Source organism: Mastomys coucha, unplaced genomic scaffold (assembly GCF_008632895.1).
Source record: "Mastomys coucha isolate ucsf_1 unplaced genomic scaffold, UCSF_Mcou_1 pScaffold17, whole genome shotgun sequence".
Taxonomy (NCBI): Eukaryota; Metazoa; Chordata; class Mammalia; order Rodentia; family Muridae; genus Mastomys; species Mastomys coucha.
The window spans coordinates 30,780,261-30,800,459 of NW_022196899.1; the positions used below are offsets into that span (position 1 = coordinate 30,780,261).

General features: G+C 36.9%; 1 protein-coding gene across 6 annotated transcripts in view; it reads left to right on the plus strand.

Annotated features, from left to right (window-relative positions):
* Positions 1-20,199, plus strand: part of Kiaa1109 (KIAA1109 ortholog) — a 191,747-nt gene that overhangs the window by 165,188 nt on the left and 6,360 nt on the right. For 4 of the 6 annotated variants that reach the window (XM_031376638.1, XM_031376642.1, XM_031376641.1 and 1 more), the window contains 16 exons: positions 1,491-1,671; positions 2,138-2,339; positions 3,972-4,133; positions 4,588-4,727; positions 5,989-6,190; positions 7,216-7,416; positions 8,104-8,283; positions 10,191-10,328; positions 10,657-10,914; positions 11,700-11,850; positions 12,373-12,530; positions 12,658-12,850; positions 13,072-13,289; positions 16,462-16,713; positions 18,150-18,353; positions 19,964-20,158. In XM_031376638.1, the coding sequence (XP_031232498.1) occupies positions 1,491-1,671; positions 2,138-2,339; positions 3,972-4,133; positions 4,588-4,727; positions 5,989-6,190; positions 7,216-7,416; positions 8,104-8,283; positions 10,191-10,328; positions 10,657-10,914; positions 11,700-11,850; positions 12,373-12,530; positions 12,658-12,850; positions 13,072-13,289; positions 16,462-16,713; positions 18,150-18,353; positions 19,964-20,158 (3,035 nt within the window). The remainder of the gene's footprint in view (positions 1-1,490; positions 1,672-2,137; positions 2,340-3,971; positions 4,134-4,587; positions 4,728-5,988; positions 6,191-7,215; positions 7,417-8,103; positions 8,284-10,190; positions 10,329-10,656; positions 10,915-11,699; positions 11,851-12,372; positions 12,531-12,657; positions 12,851-13,071; positions 13,290-16,461; positions 16,714-18,149; positions 18,354-19,963; positions 20,159-20,199) is intronic. The other 2 variants (XM_031376640.1, XM_031376643.1) reach the window with 2 other exon arrangements.

Genomic DNA, 20,199 nt, shown 5'->3' on the forward strand with positions numbered 1-20,199 from the left:
CTGAGCCTCTACTAAAACCCAACCAGCCACAAGCTGTTTGCTATCCTTTATTAAGAAGTCCCACATTCCTGTGGGACTCCAGCCAAACCAGGCAGGTCCTCTAAAATAGCAGGAGGCCTGGAAGGGAAAGGGAATGACTTAGGATCTCACCACACCTCCCTGGAAACAGAAATCCACCACAGATAGACTGACAGCAGACAGACGACGGACAAGAGCTAGGGAGGAGAATCCACCTAACTCTTGGTTCTCTCCCCGTTGCACCCACTCAAAAAGAAAATCAAACACTGTCTATGCAGACTCCAGCCCACCCACCTACCCATGGCAGCGTTTGTGGGACTCCCCCCTATAATGCAGGAGTCTTGATTAAGAATTTTGATATGTTTACAAAGAAAGACTGGAAGCAGTTATGCAAACAGGGACTACCTAAATTGAACACAAATAGGGCCTAGCTAAATGGAAATATTCAAGGTATAACTTCAGGATTACCATTAAATGATGACATAAACACATTTAATATTAGATTTTGATTGTTTTTTTGGGTGTGTGTGTGTTCATATGTATGTTCTAGTGTAAATATGTGTGTGCTTTTGTATATGGAGATCAGAATCAACCTGGGGTATCAATTCTCAGAGAATGTCCACTTTGCTTTTTGAGACAGGGTCTTTCATGAGCTTAGAGCTCACCACATAGGCCAAGGTAACTAACCAGAGAACCTGAAGTATCTTCCTGTTTGGACCCATCCAGTACTAGGATTACAAGTGTGTGTCACCATAACTTACTTTCCAGGGCTGTATTTCTCAAACTCAGGTCCTCATGGTTGCTGTTGGAAACACTGTCCTGTTGAGCCATTCCTCAGCTATTTTTTTGAATATTTCTTCTCCTTTTTTCCTTCTTTCCTGGTCAAAAAAAAAAAAAAAATATGAAAGTAAGATGACAATTACTAGTGAGTAAAAGGATAGAAATATGGATAAGAATGGCAGCTGTTGGAACAGATAATGAAGAGTCCCCATCCCATTCCCTTTATTTTTATATGTCTAAAGTATTTTAATGATCAGTCAAATGAACTTTTTATAAAATGAGAGAGTAAAAACACTTTAGACAAGTATAGTATCTTATAAGAGTAATAATGGTGCTTAAAGAATGGCTGGTAGACTGTTTTAATTGAACCATAGTAGACTGCTATGTTTGGTATTTAAATGAAACAGGTATGAACTTAGAAAGGAATAAGGCAGCTGTGCATGGCACATTTGTAATTCCAGCATTCAGAAGGCGGAGGCGGGAAAATGCCTGCTCTTCTTACCATGACTCTGTCACGAACAAAGAATACTCACATAAAAAATAGAGATAGCTAGTTTTAAAACATAAGACATTATTATCATTCCTCTAAGACATTAACCAGTCTAACTAGAAGTTCTGTCCTTAAATGTTTTCTTTTTAAAATATTTTGATTTTGATTTTTTTAATTTACACCCCCTCCTTTTTCCCCATAGGAGTTATGATAGAAGTTCTAGGAGTTTAGATCAAGATTCTCCTTCAAAAAAGAAAAAATTTCAAACGAATTATGCTTCAACAACCCATTTAATGACTGGCAAGAAAGTGCCATCCTCTCTACAGACAAAGCCCAGTGACTTAGAAACAACAGTATTTTACATTCCTGGAGTAGATGTAAAGGTAAAAACTGAATTGTATAAAATAAGAAACTAGAATATTAACAATTTATTTTCTACTAGATATTTTTCTTTTGCTTATTTTGTTAAAGATGAAATTTTCTGACTTATCTGATGTAGCCATAGTCTGAATGTAAGCATACCTAAATTGTGGCTTACCATTTATTCATAGTAGGCTTGCTAAATCTTGTCTTCTATAATTTCAATAAGCAATAATGTATTTTTTTTTTAATTTCTAAAATTGTTGAATTTTAGACCATTAAGTTTAAAAGAACTTTAAAGACAATTTGAATTAAGCTCTTTAATTTTAAAAATGAAAAAGTCAGGTACTTTGCAGAACCTTACAACTGGCTTATAAGCAAAAACTAAGTCTTCAGGCTCCTGAACCAGTGTTCCTCCCAACGATATGTTCTATGTTTCATGGTATTTCCTCACCTGCAAAATTTTTATTTCGATTTTTTTTAATACAGTTGCATTACAATTCTAAGACACTAAAGACTGAATCACCTAACGCCTCCAGAGGATCTTCCTTGCCTAGAACTCTCTCCAAAGAGTCCAAGCTGTATGGTATGAAAGATATCGCAGCACCTCCTTCTTCTCCTCCTTTACCTTGCACTGTCCAGAGCAAGACTAACACCTTACTTCCTCCCCAACCCCCACCTATTCCCTCAGGTATTTAAGAGGCTACACTGTATTTCTGTCCTGTTTTTCTTAATTTTCTTATTTTGCTTGCTCTATTGAGATTCTTTAATTCCTCTGTTTAAGAAAGGCCATATTGTCAGTAATGACTATATAAAGTCCATATGTGAAAGTATAGGACTACTTTAGATTCTTTCTTAAATTTTTATTATGTTAGAATATTCTTAATAAATAAACCACCTTTTTAGAACAATGTATATTTGCTAGAGGGTAGTTCAGAAAGTTTAAGTTTGGGAGCTAAGATCAGCTAGGGATCCAATTTACACATAGATGAGCACACTGGTATTTATCTGCAAGTATTAATTATCTGTTATAATGACCTAACCTATACCCAAAACTTATAGCCTTAATCACAAACTAACAAAACAAACAAACAAAAAACACCAAGAGTTGTTTCTCAACTTACAGATTTTCATGAGATTGAAGTCAAGATGCTGGCTACTTGAATACTTGACTGAGGTCACTTGAATACTTGACTGTACTAGAAAGGTCCTCCATCATGTTCTAGTCATGAGAATGGCTGACTGGTGCCTCAATTCCACCCCATGTGGACATCACCACTGGGTTTGGAATATTCTTATGACATTATACTTAGCATCCTTTGGGTGGAATGATCAAAACAAAAAGCTGACTGAACCTGCAAAGCTTAATACCTGAGATTTAAAAGTCACAGAGTACCACATTTACAGTTTCTTATTGATTATAGCGGCCATTGAAAAAGCCAGCAAGGATTCTTGGGTAGCATCTGGGGAATGGGTATCATAGCACATGCGTGCTGCTCCACAACACACGCACACATGCACACACGCGCGCACACACACACTCCGGAATGTCTAACATAGGACTATAAGGACTAGGCAAGAATTATGGAAGAAGTTTCATTTAGAAATATCACATGATATGTAAACCCTTTAAAGTAGTCAGTAAAGAATGATGACAATAATGCCTAGGTAGTGCGTACCACTTTTCAACTGACTAAGTGTAGCTAGATCCATTAAGAATGAGGCACATACTAGTATTCCATTTTATAAATGGAGAAAGTTAGGGAGTATAGAGTTGGGGCATTTTCCTATATTTATATAACTAATTTTCAAATTGGAGATTAAAAACAAAGTTTGCTATAACTTTGTTGGGTACTTTAATGTATTTTATGAAGCAGAAATACCTGACCAGGAAGAGTGAGAGAGTCATGGTCTCCCACCTGTGTAGTGAAGTATTGTCAGTGTGTATATCCTAAGCAGCAGGAATCCATACGCTGGGATGCCTTTTCTTCACTTCCCACTAATTCATAGTAGTTGACATTTTCTGTCTTTTTAAGTGAACAGATGGACTAGTACCAGCCAAAATGTATAAAGTTGATAATTTGGAACATAATGTGTGACCAAGCACAAGTAAGAATAAACCTAGTATTACAAACATTAATAATATTTATTCTAACATTTATGTATCATTTCTCTCAGCCTATTTTTACTCTTTTCTCTTGTAGTCTTACATAAAGTGCTTCACTTAATTAAGTTGTCATACAATTCTAATTTCTTATTGTCATATTTTGTTGGGACATTTTATTGAATTTCATTCACTGCATCACATTTATCAATATTCTAGCTAAAGGAAAAGGAAGTGGAGGAGTAAAAACCGCCAAGCTATATGCCTGGGTAGCGCTGCAGTCATTACCAGAAGAAATGGTTATTAGTCCTTGTCTATTGGACTTTCTTGAAAAGGCTCTGGAAACTATCCCAATTACACCAATAGAAAGGAATTACACAGGTGAGTACTCTCCACGTGCATAGTGCTATTATACATTGTTATATATTCCTATATAAAACAAAGAACTGGAGAAGAACCAGGGGGGTCATTTCATTTCTTGTTAGCAGGTAGAGAATTCAAGCTGTGGTGAAGCCATATTATTTTTTCAAGTTTACAGCTAGATAGTGACAGCACTAATGATTGTATGCCATACATTAATGTGTTTCTTGCGCTGGACTCTCTTTGTGGGCATGGCATAAGTGCTGTTTTCTATGTATAGTGTGTGCTGTGGTAGGAGAATTTAATTTGGGGAAATGAACATGAGATTATGAGTGGGCAAGGATATGTAGCCTGACAGACTTCAAAGCAACTTTTTGCTGTTGATTCATCTTATTTCAGTACTAGTTAGAGACAAGGATCTTCCAGTGATTTGCCCTTGATATGATATAAAACTTGAAACTAAATATTTTAACAGCAGTCAGCTCACAAGATGAAGATATGGGACATTTCGACATCCCAGATCCTATGGAAGAGTCAACAACATCGCTAGTGTCATCTTCAACATCTGCATACTCCTCCTTCCCTGTAGACGTTGTGGTTTATGTGCGAGTTCAGGTGAGCTGTGTTGTTTCTTCATAAAGAAAATATTTTATTTGAAATTTTAACATTATTTCGTTTCAAATTTTTCTAAATCATAATCTCATGAGTGTTTGATATCTCTACAATGGCTTAGAAGTTTTTGCTAAGTCCTGAGAAGTACATGTAAAAATGTATATGTATTTACTATTCTGAGAAGTTTCATAAATTAGGAGTTTTCCATTTTGGGTTTTCAATCTTCTATGAAACAAAATTAAAATATATAAGTTTAAACCTTTTGAAAGCATTTTATCTCTTTATTAGTTTGGTACCATTTGCTCTCACCATTACACTTTCTGGACGGATTTACCATATAATTAAGATATAATAATACCTTTTAAGGATTTTGTGTAAAAGTTATGTAGTTTTAAAATATTGTGTTATTTAATTCAATCTTACCAACACACCTTTAGGAATATATGTTATCCTTTGATTTAATCCACTTGTTAAAGAGGATTAGAGAGACGCCTGTATCCAAACTTAAGTTCAGATTACCAGTCAGATAAAATTTTTAAATCAGTATGTAAGAATCAGAAAAGTATCTATAGAGTGAGTTCCAGGACAGCCGGGGCTATACAGATAAACTCTGTCTCGAAGAAAGAAAAAAGAAGAAGAAAAGTGCTGGTGTCATTTATTGCAACCATTTACTACTGTAACAGTTTGCTCAAAAGATCATTAGTCTGAGACCCTGGGAGTTTTGACTCGCTTATGTTAAAGGTCTGATGAAAATATACTATGTACGTAAGAGTTCATAAAAACTTTTCTTACTAACACAGCAGTACTTACAGTGTTTTAACATATAATTATCTCCTTTAAAAGATTTGATAATTAACAAAAAATAGTATGGGCATAAATATGTTTAAGGTTCTGAATTATCCAGATGTCAGTGTATGTTCAAATACTTAGTTTGTTGTAGACAATATCTCAACTCTGTAGCACAGGCTGGCATGTACCCTATGTTGGCCTTGAACTTGAAATAGTCTCCTGCCACTAGATTCCCTTAGAGCAAGGTAAGCTCTATACCTATAATATATAGCTTCATAAAGATTGTGCCATCCTGTTAATACACTTTGGTTCACATGCCATCCTTGTTTTTATAAGTTGTGGCATTAAATTTAATTGCATTTAAATATTTGATGATTAAACAATATATGTAGTTAAATGTATGTTAAAAAATTACATATTTCTTTTAACTATTTGGTTCTTAAAATTCTTTTCCCCCCTGCTTTCTACACTTTAGCCTTCACAGATCAAATTTAGCTGTTTGCCAGTATCAAGAGTAGAATGCATGCTGAAGCTACCATCTCTTGACTTGGTATTTTCTTCAAACCGAGGAGAACTCGAAACTTTGGGGACTACATACCCTGCAGAGACTTTATCCCCTGGTAGTAATGCTCCTCAGAGCGGAGTAAAGACCTCTGCTAGCAAAGCTGGAATGCCAGGTATAAGCTGTTAAGTCATCTGGTACAAGTACTATTTAATAGTCATCTATATTTTAAATAGATTTAGAAAAGCAGAATATTAAAGAATTATGACATTTGTAAGAAAAAATGTGTAATAGACCAAATTTGTAAGTATATTTCATGTTTTAGTAGAATGTGAGTCCTCTTTAATTTATATTTTTAGCTCAACAGTAATTAGATAGCATTATAACTTCAGCTTGCATTTCACTAGAAGCACTATAATAAGAATACTAATAGTTCATGTATCCATGCACTTTTGAATGTTTGTGTCTTATTGGATTATATGTTTTAGGAACAATGAGCTTTGCAACTGGAAATAAAAGATAGGCTTTTATGAAGATCTGTCCTTATTAAATTTTGCCAAGTAGCACTTGTATTTTTAAATGGTAAATTTTGCTGTCTACCTCATTTGTTTCATTAAAGGTTTGAGTGTAAAGTACAGTTGAGGATTTCTTGATTTCTAGCACTCCTTCCTCACTAAAAGCTCTGCGCTATAAATCATATAGAAATACAAATGTAAGTGAGAGGGCAGTGTTGGCTAGTTTGAGTGGGGATTGACAGTAGACTTGAAATGTCATTTAAACAGCAGTTCTTAACCAAAAGCAGCCGATGCCTTTCAGTATTGGATTTCACAACAGAGTCTTTAACTAGAAGCTAGTGGGAAAGCAGGAACAATGTGCAGATGTCCAGCCAAACTGAAGACCCTTATGTCTAGAAAGAATTATATGACCTAAAATGCTAGAATGGCCAAGTGGAACACGTTAAAGGAAAATATATGAGTGAACTCCTAAACTCCAGTTTCCAGAGAAGCATGAAAACTGTTGAAGGGAAATCAGCCTTCAGATTTGGAAGGTGTCACTTGGGCTTAGGTCATGGTTTTTTGTACAGTTATCTTGAATTCAATATTTTACCAAAATAGCCTATGTTTGGCTTTTGAGAGAGAAGATGGTAGTCCTTGTAGACTTCCTTGTGGCTGATGATGCTGAAATGTCTCTTACTTACAGGCTCTTCAGGATTAGGCAGCCCACTTGGCCGAAGTCGACACAGCAGCAGCCAGTCTGATCTGACTGGCTCCAGCAGCAGTTCATCTGGCCTGAGCTTCACTGCATGCATGTCTGACTTTTCCCTGTATGTGTTTCACCCCTATGGTGCAGGGAAGCAGAAATCCACTGTTTCTGGTCTCACATCTGGATCAGGAGGACTAGGTATATTTGCTCATAGGCATCTTTGTTAAATTATTTTAAGCTTTCTTTTCTTGGACTACATTACTGTGGCTATAAACTAACAAGAGAAACTTGTATTTTTCCTTTTGATAATACCTATTTGATCCCTGTTTTATAAGTAAAAATATGAAACAAATTCAGATGAACTGATTATACAAGGATTTAAAACTTAAGCTTGTTAAATGTTGTGTATAGCATAATATATAAAGATAGAAGAGTTTCTTAAATTATTAAATCAAATTCATTAAAGTATTATCAGATCACTTTGTATAAAATTATAGTCCATAAAAGTAAAATTTTTAAAGTATGTAGGTTATGCTTGGTAATTTTTAAATAAGAGTATTAAACCATCATTTAGTAAAACTAAATCTGCTTTTTAAAGTTCAGATCTCATTAATGAATATTTCTTACAGTGATATAAGTAAATACTACCTTTTGTTATTGGAATGAACTTGTCATGTTTATGGACTTCAACCTGTCTAAACCACTGTGAGAAATGCAAATGCTCCTTAGATTATTCTGTCTAAACTTTTACTAATTTAACTCCTTTTAATTGGTGGCATGTTACAATATATTGGATAATTTTCTTTAACTAGTTGTGTGTATATGCACACATCTGTATGTACATGTGCATACATATGGGCATTTTTCTTGTTTCGGTTTTCCCAGGGAATGTGGATGAAGAACCCACTTCAGTCACTGGTCGGAAAGACTCACTAAGTATAAACCTTGAGTTTGTAAAAGTGAGCTTGTCTCGGATAAGGCGCTCAGGAGGTGCCTCGTTTTTTGAAAGTCAATCTGTAAGCAAGTCTGCAAGCAAAATGGACACTACATTAATCAATATATCTGGTATTCTTTTTTATAGTTCTTAATTAAAATATTATTTTAAACAGTGAACTATTTTTAATAGTGCTTAAATAATAAGTATATGTAAACATTAAGCCTAGTGATAAAGGTACAAAGTTCAGCCTAGCCTAGAAGACTCTCAACTCAGGCTCTTAGTGTTAGAATGTTTTCTAGTAGAAATATCCAAGGGTAAAAGCGTGCCAAATTAAAGAACAAAAATCCTTACTTTTTTATTTCGCTTTTCTTTGTTATAAGTTCCTAAAATTTATGACTTTCTTTTTCTTTTTCCGAGACAGGGTTTCTCTGTGTAGTCCTGGCTGTCCTGGAACGCACTCTGTAGACCAGGCTGGCCTCAAACTCAGAAATCCTCCTGCCTCTGCCTCCCAAGTGCTGGGATTAAAGGCATGTGCCACCACCACCCGGCAATTTATGACTTTTTATGTGTATCAACTTGTACTTGTTTACAACACTAAAAATGGGATGAGTAGCCTTAATGATAAGTCCTACTTTGTATTAGTAGGTCTTAGGCCAACCATTTGTTCTCTTTGCATTTTAACTTGAGTACTTAAAATTAAGTGAATTTGGAATTTAGAGTACTAAGTGAAAATGTTTACAACAATAACCTCACTAATATAGTATGTTCCCTTAAGCTGATAACCATTTAGTAAACATGTTAAACCTATGCTTTATAGTAAACTTTTGCCAGGCACTCTGCTAGGTTACTAGTGTGAATAGACGTGAGTAATTCAAAATGTTACATGTGGACAAAAATAGTAATAACACATATTAGTTTCAAAAAAATACCACTGAAAGTAGCAACATGATATTTTGAATCATAGAGGTATCAAAAAGGGATATCTTTGGAGCATACTTTGGCTACTATGACTGAATCATGAGGTTTAATCAAACACTTACTTCTACAGAGTAGATGGAGAGGTCCTGGCTAACTAAAAGTAAAGGTGATGAAATAGACCAGCAGCAGACTGTGGGCTCAGAGTGAACTGAGAGATCAGATATTTATTCTTCAGGTGCTGAGAAGCCATTAGAGGTTTCTAAATAATTGGGATGAATCTTCAGATTGGTATTTTAGAAAGTCAGTCAGTAGTACACACAAACGATGGGAGGAAAAGATGCTTGAGGATGCTGTTTAATCAGCAGTAGTGAGTGAAAATCTGATGTAACAGTAAAAAGAGAGAAAGGTGGGAATAGCTTCAAAGTGAGAGGAGAAGAAGATCCTCAAGTTGCATAAGGAGCAGTAGAGGAGTAGGGTGGCTATAAACGTAAATGATCTGGAGGGGAACAGTTGAAACTGTTAACCAATCAGTGGGTCAGCTGGTCACCAGGCCTGTCTGTCTGTGCTCAGGCAGTGTCCTCAAAGTCACTGGCATGCTAATCTAAAGAAGCTGTGGAAGAGGAACAGAAGAGAAAAGGGGCAGAAAGGGAAAGATGCCAAAACAGAAGGGTGCTTTTCTTGTGAAACTTTCTGCCCTGAACAAAAAGGGAAATAAGTACTCCCTTGCACACAGCTGTTTTGTTTGCAGTTCTCTTTGTGCAAGTTCATATCCAAGCTCATAATCTTGACCTATTCTCCATATTTGATGAGCCCTGTGTTACACTGAAAGCTTGCTTTATAGCTAATCTCTAGAACCAATATGTGACAGAGCAGTAATAGAGCCCTAAGTTGCCATCTCCTGAAGAAAGGACACAGAGCTAATGATTTTGCAGTGCATGCACTGTTTTGTTTTTATTTTGAAGAAAGATAAAAATCACTTGTTAAATGCAATGTGTCCTGGTATTTTATGGTTTAAAACAGTAGGTATATTCAGCTCTATAGTACCATGTCTGATAATTGAAGTGTTAAAAAGTTTTAGAAGTCTGTTCTAAGCTCTAACAAACTATTCCTGCATCAGCTGTTTGTGATATAGGGTCTGCTTCATTTAAGTATGATATGCGCCGACTCAGCGAAATCCTTGCATTTCCAAGAGCCTGGTATAGGAGAAGTATTGCAAGGCGCCTGTTCCTTGGAGACCAAACTGTAAATTTGCCAAGTAAGTGTGTTATATAACCATAATTACATTTCTTTTCATTTGGGTTAAAGAAAACAAGATCCATGATTAATAACACAAATTTTGTAAGCTGTACCATGTAATTTATTCATTTGTTCAAAAGAATGTCTGTTGAGTCCCTCTAGTGTCAAGCACTGGGCATACCAAACAGACCTTACCTCTTGAAGATTACCTCCTAACATTTTTTTCTATAAATTTACTCTGTAATATTTGTAAATAATGTAGTTAGAAATAATGTCTGAGTGAGAGAACTTTTATCACGTAATGTTTTTATCTGCGACTTTTACTTTGTCTTCTACTGTTGTACTAGCATCTGGTCCAGGGACTCCTGATTCCATTGAAGGAGTGAGCCAGCACCTTTCTCCTGAGTCATCAAGGAAAGCATACTGCAGGACCTGGGATCAGCCAAGCCAGTCAGCCTCCTTCACCCATATGCCTCAGTCACCCAATGTGTTCAATGAGCACATGACCAATAATACCATGTCACCAGGGACAGCAGCACAGAGCCTCAAGTCCCCAGCTTCCATTCGATCAAGGAGTGTTTCAGACTCTTCAGTTCCTCGAAGAGGTAACTTTTGTTGCCAGTATGCCTCCAGTGTTCCTAAGATAAAAATCTTAATTACCCTCAGGTTTCTGCCCCAATTACTAAAGATGGATTCTTGAGGAAAAGAAACCAGTAAATACCAAACACTTCCAGGGACGACCTACAGAAGAGTTCTGTGGCTGTCTAGTAGCTTCACGAAGGGTAGGAAATGAAGAGTTGCCATATTGCCAGTGTACTCTGCAAGGACCACTGCTTTTAGAAACATTCCAACAATACTGTGAATGTGCCAAAAGATAGTTCAGTATTGAAGAAATGAAGTCTTTATATTGATTCAATTGTTTGTTTATTTAGTCTTTTTTTTTTTCAACTCTTACATGCTGGTATTGTCCTTGTGCTAATGCCAGAATATATCAAAATGAATGATATAATTCTTGGCACAACCAAGACCAAAGTATAATTAGCAAAGTCAGTACTTGGTTTACTCACTGAATCCATTAGATGAATGCCAGCTACCCAGCCAATGCCTGTATTTCTGAATGGTTCCTGCCTCTGAGGCTTCTGTCTGACTGAAACACTTTGGCTTTTATGAAGAAAATCCTGTAATGATGAGTTGTCTGTGCAGCTGTGTCTCATGCACACCAAAGCTCCCCCATCTCACCTATTTTAGAAGCAGTGTGACTACTATTAAACATTTGGTCTTGTACAACAATATCATGTCTACCTTTTAGACTATAGAAATTAGTGGATTTTACTTCGTAGTAAGCTTTGTTTTATGTGAATAAATGCATTTAGGTTTTTTCTGATTTTAGATTCAATTTCAAAAACATCAACTCCTGTCAACAAATCAAACAAAGGAGCAAGTCAGCAAGGGACTCCATGGGAGACACTTGTTGTGTTCGCTATCAACCTGAAACAACTAAATGTCCAAATGAATATGAGTAATGTCATGGGAAATACAACGTAAGCTATTCAGAGAAAACATATCTATCGAATGGCATTTTAAATGTTCTTTACAGTGTTGTAAAGCAGTTCAAACCCTTTTAAATGTAGTAATCTTTTGAGACAGTAAATAGATGAAAAGTTGTAAACTTTTTAGTCTGGAAATGGCTTAATTGGTAGGATACTATAATACAAACAACACAAAACACATTCTCAATGGAGAATTTTAAGGAAATCGAATACTTTTCTAGCTATAAAGCTTCATTAGTTTTAATATTCAAACATCAACCGCATAGTATTTAGTTCAAATATGTGTTGAGCTAGGTGTGTGTGTGTATGCTAATCATCCCAGCACTCAGGAAGCTGAGACAAGATCATTTCAGTTCCAGTATTCAAGACCAGCTTCAACAACACCGTGAAAACCTGACTCAAAAAACGGAACTCTTTCATTATAAAATCAGATCTTCTACATATAATTTTGCTACTGGTTTTAATTCATGGCATTATCAGCCACATATCTAACAATCTTTTACTTCTTTTTAGTTGGACAACTAGTGGTTTGAAAAGCCAAGGCCGGCTTTCTGTAGGAAGTAACCGTGATCGAGAGATTAGCATGTCTGTTGGTCTGGGAAGGTCCCAGTTAGATTCCAAAGGAGGAGTAGTTGGTGGGACCATTGATGTCAATGCTTTGGAGATGGTCGGTATGTTGGAATTTTATAACTACACAGCATATTTTCAAACATTATGTTAAAAAAAAGTTTTAGAAAGTTGAATTTGATATTTTTCCGTGAATATTTGTATGGAAAGCAATTATTGTTTTTATTTTAGCTCATATTTCTGAACATCCAAATCAGCAACCAAACCACAAAATACAGATTACTATGGGTTCTACTGAGTCTCGAGTTGATTACATGGGCTCAAGTATCCTCATGGGTATTTTCAGTAATGCTGATCTTAAACTTCAGGATGAATGGAAAGTAAACTTATACAACGCCTTGGATTCAAGCATGACTGATAAAAGGTATGTATTAGGATTTCCCCTTCTGAAACCTTTATGTGACTACTGTTAACATTTTTTTTTAACATTCAGGGGCAGGAGAAGTAATTCATTTTTTTTCTACAGACTAATTTTTATATTATACAACTAATACAAATGAAAAGACTGGGTGGGGAGAATAATTATTTTTGCATTATTTATATTGTCTCTGAAATTTATTATACAAATTCTATTTCATGCTTTAGTGAGATTTTTGTGCATGGAGATTTGAAGTGGGATATTTTTCAAGTAATGATATCAAGATCAACTACACCAGACTTGATAAAAATAGGAATGAAGCTCCAAGAGTTTTTCACACAACAGTTTGATACTAGTAAACGAGCTCTGTCGACCTGGGGACCTGTTCCTTATTTGCCACCCAAGACAATGACTAACAACCTGGAAAAGAATTCACAAGAACAATGTAAGAATTTTCTGTCTTCCCTATATGTTACATTCTCAAGTAACACATTTCTATGCCGCACTTAGAAAGTATCCTGTGGGCTCTCCATCCATCCACTCAGCAGAACACTGACTGTGCTCCTAGCAATGGTGTCAGCTGCCCTTTGCGAAGGTGTTACCTTTATCCTCCACCACAGCTTACCTGCAGCATGCCTACTCTGCGACAAAGTTAGATTCTGATTTGTGGCATGGGCTGAGGATGCAGACAAACTAAGTCTGTCTATTAACCTAGATATTAGGCAGGTTATTATCTTTCACTCTGTAATTAAGAAATTAGCTTGTATTTATTAATAACTACATGCTTTGGTACTTCTCTAAGGCACAAGAGTTGCAAGATATGACCATCCCTAACTCATGGACCTTACATTAAATAGGAGACGGAGACTATAGTTAAATATATAAAAGTCATGGTTTCAGGTAGATAGAAGCACTTATTTAAAAAAAACAAAGCAGTTTTGCAGCAGGCACTAGTCAACAACTGTTGTTTTGAAGTCAACCCACTGAGACCTGACCCCTGCAGTAACAGAGAACTCCACTGTGCCAGGAACACAGAGATTCAAAAGACGACAGGTTTGGGAGAGTTTCACTGCCTTCGCTTTTCTCTTTGGATGGGTTTGATTTAAGGAAGACCTCTTTAAAACAAAAAATAAAATTAAATTAAAAAAACAAAGCACAGGAAGAATATAGAGAAGGTTAAAGTGAAATCTTGGCTATTTTAGAAAAGATGATCAAGGAAGCCTTGTCTGAAGTGACCTGTTAGTAGAAATGAGTCAGTGGATGAAAGATCTGAGATTCTATGCTGGGAAAGTTTGGGCAGAGGGCTGTGGAGGTCTGAAGCTTCTGTTGTTCCTCATCAAGTTGGCTTATTTGAGAATCATTGCTGGACCTGGTAGCATAGTTCTCTAATCTTAACTACTTGGGAAACCGAGGCAGGAAACTACAGATCAAGTTCAAAGGCAGCTTGGACAACTTAGTGTAAGACTCTGTCTCAGAGTGAAATGGTCAGAATAGTCTGGAGGTGTAATTCAGTGGTAGGCCCTTGCCTGACATGTTCTCAGTGGGCGTGGGGATTTGGGGGGGAATGAGAGTCATTAAAATAATTGTGAACAGAGCAGAATGATCAATAAGAAAAATACTGGACATTACCTCAGGTAAAGGGCAAAAATAAGGTTTTTAATATGATGACTATTAGAGAGTTTTTAAGACATTTGGTATCATTTGGTTTAGCTTGGCATAAAATACTCTTTTGCAAATAATCACCATGGCTACTATGGGGAGAACAGACGATGTAGGCAGTTAGAGATGGACACAGGGAGGACATTATGGACCTCCAAACTGAAGAGGATGGCACCTTTAACTAGGATTACAGTGGTAAATGTGATCAAGAGTAAGCAGAATGAGGATAACTCTGTAACTCAGAGTTGGTAACTCTTTACTTATGGTTTTGGGTTTTCTTTTTTTGTTTGTTTGGTTGGTTTTTCTTTTTTTTTTTTTTTTCCCCTAAGACAAGGTTTCTCTGTCCTAGCCCTGGCTGTCCTGGAACTCACTCTGTAGACCAGGCTGGCCTCGAACTCAGAAATCCACCTGCCTCTGCCTCCCAAGTGCCGGGATTAAAGGCGTGCGCCACCACCACCCGGCGTGGGGTTTTCTTGATACAGGGTTTCTCTACACAGCCCTAGCTGTCCTGGAACTATGTAGACCAGGCTGACCTCCTAAGTGCTGGGATTGAAGGTGTGCAACTCTATGCCTGAGCTAACTCCTTAATTAATTTTTTTATCATCGAAATAATGTATGTACATTGAAAGCAAGCTAGAAAATGTAAACAAAAGTGAAGGGCCGTATTCCTGCCTCAGAATCATCACTGTGAAGCAAGCAGCTTAGAGCTTAAACATGAATAGATTTCTATATATTTTCTACATATTTGTAAACTTTGTTTGTTTGTTTTACTTTGCTTTGTTTTTCTAGTCAGGATTTCTCTGTGTAGCCCTGGCCTTCCTGGAGTGTTGTTTGACCAAACTCACCAACCCTTTTTTACACTGCAGCTTTCTACTTTGCCAGTTAGTTATCTCTGTCTTCCAGGAACTATTCAAACTTCATGACTGACCCACAAGTACCAAGCAGTTTGTCCTAACCATGTTCACAGTTTAAATCTGGTTGTTATCTATCTTTACTCTCCTTTAGTCTTTTGTATGACTATACTTATTAAATAGACATGGCCAGTTGTCTGCAGGACACCATACTCTCTTCAGTGACTTGTTTGTGGTGTCCTTTTCTTATTCCTCTACACCTTTAAAGTCTTTATAAGCACTGTTATTAGCAAGCATATATACATTGTCGTGCTGTGCAAAGTGTATGGTTTACTTTATTTTAAAAAGTCCTTGTCAAGACCAGTTAAATAAAATTTATGAGTCTTGGTAGCACTGAGAAAATAATGGTAAACAGCGAAAAAGGACATTACTGGAATAAGTGAAAAAAATCTAAATCTGAATTCTGTGATTGATTAGCCCTTTTCAAACATTAATGTGCATGTATAACACTTGGAAATCTATATTTTGAAAGTGCTAAGGAATTAACTCAGGGCCTTCCACATGCCAACCAAATTCTCTTATCACTGAGCTATGCTCATCCCAGGAAATTCTTTTGAAAAGCAGATCTGATACAGGAGATAGTGAGTGGACTGAAGACTGGAGTTCTAACAAGCTCTAGTGTGGTGCTGATGGTGGTAGTCATCTGACCTCACTCTAAGTAGAAAGCATGCAGGACAGAAACATAAAACCCCTCTTTCTGTTTCTTTTACCTGTGAAAAGTTGATAGATGTAACTGACAGTTATCTTATTTCTTGTTGTGTAGAATTTGTGTGAAATACCATTCAGGCTCTTTGTAATCAATCAATTTTATAGCCCCCGAGTTGTGAGTGTTGGGAACACTAGAAAGTTCATACCTTCCTTCCCTAGGTAGCATCTTTTCCTACTGTCTTTTTAACAATTGCTTAGCATACCCCATTATTTCCACTCATTATCAGAATGGAAAACATACATCATACACATGGCTGTAGAACAGACCCACCTCTGCCTTTTGCCCTGTTCAGGATACTTGAGACAATTCATGACAAGTGTTTCTTGGTTTTCTTGTAGTGCTTGATGCTGCACACCATCGACATTGGCCTGGCGTGTTGAAGGTTGTATCTGGATGCCACATATCCTTATTTCAGGTTCCATTGCCAGAAGATGGGATGCAGTTTGGAGGATCCATGAGCTTGCATGGAAATCATATGACCCTGGCTTGTTTTCATGGTCCAAATTTCCGTTCAAAATCCTGGGCCCTTTTTCATTTAGAAGAACCAAATATTGCCTTTTGGACTGAAGCTCAGAAAATCTGGGAAGATGGTAACCTGACACATTTCCAGCTTTTTTTTCTTTGCTTCTTCTGGCATGATCATAAATGACTTAAGTCATTTTTTTGATATTTTGTGTGTTGATTTTTGAGGAGTGTGCATGTGTGTGTGTGTGTGGCATAAATGTGCTTGTATATGATATGTGTATGTTTGTGTATGGTATATGTATGTTTTTGCATACTGTGTGTGCATATATGTCTATGAGTGAAGGCATATGCATGCCACAGTATATGTGGAAGCTAGAGGACAGCCTGGGGTATAAGTGCTCATCCTCCCCCTCCTTTAAGACTAGGCTAGCTGACTCATGTTCTTCCAGGGATTCTCCTGTGTCTACCTCACATCTCATTGTAGGAGTCCTGGGATTAGAGACACTAACACTGTTTCCAGCTTTATATTGGTTCTGGATTGAAGCTTTGGACCTTATACTTGTACAACAAATCTCTACACACTAAACCATCTCCCTGACCTCCTTTTTACTTTTGATTGTTTGCAGTTGTTTATTTTGGAAGGGATTCATTTGTTCTATAGCGCACAGGTAGAAGTCAGAGGACAACTTGAGGAGTTGGTCCTCAATTTCCATCATGTGGATTTTAGGGGTTAAATTCAGGTTGTCAGGCTCAGTAGCAAGTGCTTTTATCCCCTGAGTCATCTCACCAGCTCCTTTTGACTGTTTTTATTGGAGAAATCTATCTCTGTTTGTTATCCTTTAAGTAAAAGATCAGGGAGTTCATTGTTAGTGGATCAGCATTTATAAAGTATAGACTTGTTAAAGAAACATCTAAATATACTTCTAAACTTGCCCTCATATTCCATGTTACTTAAATTTAGGGCTGCTGTGACTGGCCTTAACATGTTATCTAGAAATATTCCCTGTGAAAATGTGAAGACAGTGATGGTCTAAGAAGAGTCTCTGTCAAACAAAATTGCATTATAAAACTTGAGGGCAGCAATAGAACCCTGGGATACCTCCAGGAATATTTGGGCAACACAAATTGGTCTTGGTGGGGTTTTGAAAAAAGACACCAAGACATACACAAAATTCTCAAAGACCTAATAAAAATATAAAAAGAAAGGTTCCTTTGAGCAGTTTCCTATTGAGTGTTGCCTTGTGCTTTGCTTTTTAACAGTGTTCTTACTCAGTTGCCTAGGTTGTCCTGTAAGCCATGATCCCACTGCCTCTGCTTCCTGAAGTGGTATACAGATGTATATCACTGGCTGACCCACTCCAAACTTTCTTAACAAGATGGTTGATGTTCTTAATCTCACTGGGATAAATCCAGCTAACTATTTGTGGGCTTTCTCACTTACTTATTTAGCCTTTCCTGTTCTGCATAGCTTAACTACATCTGTTATTCTGATGCCACAGTTATTTTCTTAGCCATAAAGACAGTTTATCACTTTTAGAAATGTACTTTTCTTGTGTTGTAGGCTCTAGTGATCATTCTACATACATTGTTCAAACACTGGATTTTCATCTGGGTCATAATACCATGGTTACCAAACCATGTGGTGCTCTGGAAAGTCCCATGGCAACAATAACCAAGATAACAAGGCGGCGTCACGAAAACCCACCCCATGGAGTAGCCAGTGTAAAAGAATGGTTCAACTATGTCACTGCCACAAGGAATGAAGGTTGAATATTTAGCCTTTGTTGGGCTTATTTTCTTGTTTTATTTTGAGCTCTGTCAGCTGTTCAGAAATCAAGTAGAGGTCAAATTTTCATGTCTTGATATAGATTTCATTTTATTTCTGTTGCTAGACAAAGTGGTTATTTAATACAAGAAACAGCCACTTGGTAGTACAACACTTTACAGATTCAAATTATTCTAGAAATAACTGAAACCATCCTAAATAAATTGGTTTAAATAAATAAAAATTAAATTTGTTAATTTTGTAACATTTGGTAAAATTTTAGAATTATTGGAAAAAATGTTTTGGAGTTATTCTAAAAATAAGACGTTTGGGAAATGTATTATATGGCCAACTAACAAAATGTCAAAAAATGTAAGATTCTACTTACCCGGAATAAAATTTCAGTTAACATTATCCCTATCAATTCATAATGTAAAGAAAATACTTTTGATGAATTTTTCCTCTGTGAGACCACTTCTCTGGTCTAATAACCAGGATGACATGACATCACCACCATAGCCCCCCGTCCCCCATTGTGTAGTGAGTGTAAAGGAATGTTCAACTGTGTCACTGCCAAGGCATGTTGTAAATAACTATAGTATTTGCCAGATCGCTCCTACGTGATTGCTTTCAGTTTGCATATGTAACATTGCTTTTATCAATCATCTGATAATTTGGCAAGGCTGATTAGATTAAGACATGTTACAATTTGAATGTTTTACTTTAAAATGACCCATCTAAGGAAAAAGATTGCTTGTACCCATGTGATTTTAGATTAGCTCTCAGGAATGGGCACGCACTCTGGATGGGTAGAAATATATTTTAAAAAAAAAGGTAAAAAAAAATTAGACTATGGCCTATTTTGCCTTTTATACATTTGGAAAAGGGTTGTTGTTGAGGTTGTTTTTGTTGTCTTTTGGGGGTTTTTTCTTTTGTTTTTGGTATTTTTTATTAGATACTTTCTTATTTACATTTCAAATGTTATCCCCTTTCCTGGTTTCCCCTCCAAAAACCTCCTACCCCCTATTTTCTACCCCCTCCCCCTGCTCACCAACCCACCTACTCCTGCTTCCTGGCCTTGGCATTCCCCTACACTGGGGCATCAAGCCTTCACAGGACCAAGGGCCTCTCCTCTCACTGATGACCAATGTAGCTGGAGCCATGAGTCCCATCATGTGTTCTCTTTGGTTGGTGGTTTAGTCCCTGGGAGCTCTGAGTGTACTAGTTAGTTTATATTGTTGTTCCTCCTATGGGGCTGTAAGCCCCTACCTCCTCCGTTGGTGACCCTGTACTTAGTCCAATGGTTGGCTGAGAGCATCCACCTCTGTTTTTATTTGTCAGGCACCAGCAGAGCCTCTCAAGAGACAGCTATAACAGATCAGCAAGCACTTGCTGGCATTCACAATAGTGTTTGGGTTTGGTAACTGTATATGAGATGGATTCCCCACGTGGAGAACAACCAGACAGATCTTGGGGTTCAGAATTTAAAGTTTGTATACATAGCAACAAACAAACCTCCAACAATTGATCTTTCTCTACACATTGTTTAAATGCAGTGTGGTGACAGTACCCTTTGGTTTACCGTAACCCTTTCTGTTTTATGTATGTAGAGCTAAACTTACTTCGTAATGTTGATGCTAATAACACGGAGAACAGTACTACTGTGAAGAATTCTAGTTTGTTGAGTGGGTTCCGGGGAGGCTCTAGCTACAACCATGAAACAGAGACCATCTTTGCATTACCAAGGATGCAGCTAGAGTTTAAATCAATTCATGTTCAAGAACCACAGGAGCCTTCATTACAAGGTATGTGTAAAATATCCTTAGTCTTAACAGTAAAAAGAAAA